Source organism: Talpa europaea (assembly GCF_964194135.1).
Source record: "Talpa europaea genome assembly, chromosome: 10".
NCBI lineage: Eukaryota > Metazoa > Chordata > Mammalia > Eulipotyphla > Talpidae > Talpa > Talpa europaea.
This window is the reverse complement of record NC_140077.1, coordinates 98404959-98410958: the sequence shown is the minus strand read 5'-3', so window position 1 is coordinate 98410958 and position 6000 is coordinate 98404959. Positions and strand designations below refer to the sequence as shown.

Genomic DNA, 6000 nt, shown 5'->3' with positions numbered 1-6000 from the left:
ATTAAGCTGCTATTTTGAAATATTTAACTGTTAAATAGTGCAAAAATTTAATCTCTACATTTTAGGGCTGCACAAATCCATATGGTTAATTCAAATTGAGATGCTGTAAGGATAAAATACATACCGAATTTTGAAGACTTGCTTCATGAAAAAAGTTGTAAGGTATCTCAATTTTTTGTATTGATGTGTTGAAATGATAAGTTGGATATATGGTATTAAATAAAATATATTATCAAAATTAATCTCATCTCTGTGTTTTTACCTTTTTTAATAGGGCACCTAGAAAATTTAAAATTTACATATGTGGCCTCCATTCAATGGCCCTTGCTATTTTTCTATTGGGAAGCATTCAGGCCCTGATGGTTGATTTCAACTCCTGTGAGTATTTTAAAAGAGCTAATACAACCAAAAATTTTTCTGAAAATCTTTTGTTCATGATTTAAACATAATTCCAGGTATTAATATCTTTCAAGGTGTATTGCATCTATTTTAAAAACATGCATTTGTCAAAACAAGTAGATTCCACTATAGCCATAAAAATCTGTTAGCTGTCAAAGTATGAATATCAAAATACGCATCCTCCAAGTTTGCTTCTGATGTGCCTTAGGGATAATGCAGACAGTTTCAAGCTTAAAATCAATTATGTTTGCAATTTCCAGATGAGACAGTTAACGACGTGACGAGGCCATGGAAGAAATACACAACACACTGCAATTCCAGTCCGTGTTCTTGAGCTTCCCTCTGCTACTGTGAGGAGGATCACGTGTCCATTTAGTCTTTCCTTGTTGCCTAAAAGCATTCCTTGCTCCGATGGTTCTTAAATTGTCTTAGAAATCATTCTCTGGCACACAAACTTTTCACATTTTCTTATCACACTTTTGACTCTGCTTCTTGGGATCCTGGCTGTTTGGTGTATTTTCCTCTTTTCCTTTTTGAGTAAGGGAGGAAAAACAAGTCAGTAGGAGAAAGGGAAGAAGATAAAGATTTAATAATTCAGGATCACTTCTGACACTGTAGTGGCCGAGGGCGAGAAAGAATCTCTTTATATAGAAACTCCCCACTGATTCCATCACACGGGGATAACTTCAGCCAGGCTGCCCTCTGCAGGCGGGAGGGAATTTGTACCCGTCTGTAACACAGGCACTACCACAGCATCCTTGATGTCCGTGTTTATATTACATGAGAAGTTCTTCTCCAATTTTTTGGCAGTGTCCGGGCAATTCTGCACAAAGATCACCCGGTTGTAGGCCTTCAGCCTGCGCCACAACTGAACGTAGACTTTACATTGTACGTACATGAAGACCAGACCTCCTGTGAAGCCAATGGCCACCACTACCAGCTTCGTCCAAAATGGCCACTCAAGGACACCTTTGAAAAAAAAAAAAAAAGAGAGAGAATGTTATCACCAATGGATGTGGTCATTTATTTGTGACTTCTTCAGAAGACTGCTAAATTTTTTTTCAAAGATTTATTTATGCATACAAGAACTGGGGTACAGGCCAGATGTGGGGAGTGAGAGGATTCACCAGAGACAGAGTGAGGAACAGAACAGATAGATTGACCGAAGTACACTGCTGAGGGGAGCAGCAGGTGAGACAGGAGAGGTCTGCTGTGCCATGTGGGTATTTCCCTGGCTGGCTGGATTGAACCCACGCTGCAGAGGCTGCAGATTGCTTCATAGTGCAATGCTTAACCCCTTGTACCACCAGGGAGGCCCCCAAAAGGCTGCTAAATTTAGTAAATAAGAAATATATTATTGGGCCTCCCTGGTGGCGCAGTGGTTGAGCACTGGGTTGCAAAGCTGCCCGCAGCCTCTGCAGCACTGGTTTGATCCCCGGCCACCGGGTGAGGGTCCCACATGGCGCGCAGACCTCTCCTGCTGCCCGCCCACTGCTCCCCTCAGCAGTGTAGTTCATCACTCTGTCTGTTCTACTCTCCGCTCTGGCTCTGGTGAATTCTCTCACCCTCCCGTGCCTCTGACTGTACCCAGCGCTTGTATAAATAAAAAAATGAATAAATCTTAAAAAAAAAAAAGAGTACTATGACTCTTTAAAAAAAAAAAAGAAATATATTATTGATAACTGATAAGAATTATAACCTGAATAGCTTAACTGCTTTTAAATATTCTACAGTTATTGTTAAAATGGTATGTGAAGAGATTCTCTCACTTATCACTGTAAGAATCTTATTCTCTTAGCATCAAGTGCCGACTGTGATTATCAGACACTACATTAGACTTTTGATACTTTGACACTTATTCCTTAGAGCTAAATCTTTAAGTCAGGATAATGAATGTACTGAAAGAAAAAATCAGAATTTAAATTCCTTTTAAAAGGGTGAAGTGTATGGATTGTATACATGGTTCCCTGCACTCCCTCATTTCCATTAAAATAAAAAAAAAATCAGAAAGAAGATGCCATATCTCACCAGAGACAGAAAATGAGAATTCCTGAATACAGACATCCATATGATTAAGGATTTTAGTCATTTAGTCCCCGATATACTCAGGGAAGACCAGTGGTTCTCAGCCAGGGTAGTTTTGTACCTCAGGGGACATTTGCAACTTCTAGAGTTATTGTTGACTGTCACACCTGGTGTTGAGTGCTGCTGTCTTTCAGTCAATGGGGCCCAGAAATGCTGGGTTAATATCCACCATATAGAGGAAACCACTCTCCAAGAAAGAAGCCTCTAATCCAAGTGACAACAGTGCTGAGGCTGCGAAGCCCTGCTGTAGGAGACAAGCGCTGGAGCTCCTTTATTCAGAAACTGGGTAGGATCTAGTATGCAAATGAGGTATCTTGGAGTTCCTCACATTTAGAAGAATTTTTGCTCTTGGCTGTTAAATTGAGCAGACGTTTCTGTATGTTTAAAAAGCTTTCAGCCTCAGACAAGCTGGAGATGCTTTCTTTTCCACTTCTGGGGAAATCCCTGTAGATTGCATATACATTTCCCCTCTGCTTACTAAATCAAACTACCAACTGTTCCTCCTAAGTACCTGGAGATTTTCCATTTCTGTGCCTCTATCCATGATATATAATCTCCCTCCATTTTCTTTCCTATTTCTGTGTGTCTACTTGTCCCACAAATCCCAACTGTAAGGGGAAGGACAGGGACACGGAGCGGGTTTTCTGTGATCGAGCAGATGGGGTAAAGGAGGACAGAGTCCTGGAACCCTCAGTGGCTTTTCAGGCTTTTATTGGGATTTTACTGGGTACACAGCTGGCAGGGGTGCCAGGGGGCTGGCACAGCAAGTCTTCACTCTATCTGGGCTCTCCGGCCTTCTCTGGTGCGTCTCTCGTGGTTCTGCTCTCTGCTTCTTCTGGTAGTTCTGTTCTCTGCTTCTATTCGTTCTGTTCTGCTGGCGTCTCCATGATGCCGCCCTTATAAGCCCAGTCTTAGGCCAGGTGAATCCCATCTACATATGCCCACACCCTACTCCAGGTGCCCGCCATCAGGCATGCATTCAGGACCACAGGGTTCCGACATCTATCCTAATGGCGGGAGGGCAGTAAAGCCTGATACTTTTACCTTACCCTACACCAACTCAGTAGTAATTTACAGCTGGAGACAAACCTGCCTATTCTTCTGTAGAAAGACTTATTTTCTGCCTCTTGTGGAGTAAGTTCACTCTTGAACATAAGTCATTTTTCCTTTGCCCTGCCATGACTGTGACAAACACAGAATTTCTATCTGGTCCGTCTTTGTTTCCACAGTGCCTTGTTCAGTAGATAGCTCAAGGATGAATAAAGCTTTTGAATTTCTGATTTGATTGTATTGCCACAGTCTTTCCTTTTTTTTTTTTTTTCAGTCTTTTCAATATACCAGAGGTGACAGCCTTTCTGTATTTGTCAGTGAAGCTCTGCTTTCTTTGGTGGAAAAGGTCTTTCTTCTGAAGAAGACTCCAGTCTTGATCCATTTTTCCACACAGAAATAGAGACCAGAATCCATAAGGCACATGAGAATTTGGGCCAGGAGTAAGTAGCTGTCATTTTCTTTGCCAGTTCAGGGAAACACAACCTGATCCCTCTATTTTCTTTCTCAAGGTGTATTTTCATCAATTTTCTTTGTTCAAGTTGTTCTTCCTTTAAATGTCCTGGGAGGGCCTCCCTGGTGGCGCAAGAGAGTGGGGTGTGCCCTATGAGTCTGTCTGCAGCCACTGCAGCATGAGTTCAATCCCCAGCCAGGGAGCAGCCCACAGGGTGCAGCAGACCTCTCCTGCCTCACCTGCTGCTCCCCTCAGCAGTGTATTTCAGTCAATCTGCCTGTTCTGTTCCCCACTCTGTCTCTGGTGAATCTTCTCATCCCCCGCCCCCCCCGCCAACCACACCTCTGGCCTGTACCCCAGTACTTGTGTGCATTAATAAATTAATCATTGAAAAAATGTCCTGGGAAATCAAAGCTCCCACTAAATTCTTAGGCAAAGCTTAAAGTACAGAGAATCCCTCCCACCCCACATCCAAAATGGGTATAAACCCATTGTCAAAAAATAACCATCTTCTTTCAGAGATAGCCTGATCTCTCTCTTTGCCTTTAATATTAAGTGACAAGATTTTTGTTTTCTTTCTTTCTTTCTATTTATTTATTTATTTATGCATAGAACTGGGGTGACTGGGGTATAGGCCAGAGGAACAGAAGGTGAGGGTGCGAGGATTCACCTCAGACAGAGTGGGGAGCAGAACAGGCAGATCTACTAAAATACACTGCTGAGGGAAGGAGCAGGCAGACACAGGAGAGGTCTGCTGAGCCATGTGGGTCAGCTCCCATGCCCAGGATCAAACTTAGGCCGCAGCATCAGTGATAGCCTGATAGTGCTAATATTTAACCCCTATGACACCACAGAGGTCCAAGATTTTTGCTTCCAAAGAAGAAATAATTGTTGAGCAGCTATAAAGATTTTACCTTGGAAAAACCACTATCAGGACATCTCCAGAGGAGATCCTAAAATGGGGCTAAGTGGATTTTTGAAGAATGTTTTCATTGTATTTCTGTCCTTTTATTGAATCTTAGACAATTGCTTTCATATTCAACTTTATTGGACTAGTCAGTTCTGTGCTGTCTTCTGTGAAGAGGAAAGAATGGACACAATAAGAAGTGGTGGTGTGAAGGGAAGGTACAAAATTTTGCTTCTTGTGCATCTTTTGTGCAACCTAAAGAACTCTTTGTCTTCACTTACATGTGTGAATTGTTCATATGTGTGAATTGCTATTGCGATTTCTTTCATGGGGTGAAGCTCAAAAATCTCACCAAAAATTAAAATAAAATCCTGAAGTGCTTAAGTGGCATCTATGTGAACTGTATTTGTTAGGAAACATGTCAAACTTTCCCATTACGACAATGGCTTATAAACTGAGATGTATCAGTTGACCTCTCTCAAACTCATTTACTTCCCACCAATAATGTTTCTCTGAAAATATATTTCCTTGGCAATGCAAGAGGATCCTCTTCTCTCTCCACACAAGTGCTAGGTCACCTGGAAAATCGTGCTGCTCTGCTTTCTCTTTACGTGAATAAACCAGAAAGTCCCAGGTGGGTGTTAAAATATAGTTGGAGATAAAATTACTTATTTCCTCATCTTTAAAACATTGATCTCTAAGGTCTCTTCCAGCTTTTAAATTTGGGTTCTTGGAGTATTCTGCATATCTTATGTAGCAAATCATGTGATGGAGACACCTGGAGTGTGTCTTTTTAGCCTTTTTAAGTCCCCAAACAGCAGAAAAGAACCTGCCTCATTTAACAGCTGCAGAGACAATGTATATTTAGAAAAAGCTTCTCATTGGCAAATTGTGATATTTTTGGCTGAGTACTTAAGGTTATACAACATTACAAAGTGTGTTTGTGTAAGGGTGTGCTTGAGTGGTGGGGCTGGGGACTGGTTTTCTCCTTCACTGTTTAATTTAAAAATTGTTTAAAAAAATAAACTCACACATTCATAACTCTTCTACACCTGTTTAAATGGTAATATTGTGAGTAGATATGTATGATATATGAGCAGTACTTGTT

The 6000-nt window shown here is 41.4% G+C and overlaps 1 protein-coding gene across 1 annotated transcript in view; it reads right to left on the bottom strand.

The window, feature by feature from the left end:
* Window positions 1-1069: 1069 nt before the first annotated feature.
* Window positions 1070-6000, bottom strand: part of MARCHF1 (membrane associated ring-CH-type finger 1) — a gene marked incomplete at both ends in the record, with an annotated part of 225979 nt that continues 221048 nt past the window's right edge. The window contains 1 exon segment of the mRNA XM_084244872.1: window positions 1070-1368. Within this exon segment, the coding sequence (XP_084100998.1) occupies window positions 1070-1368 (299 nt within the window).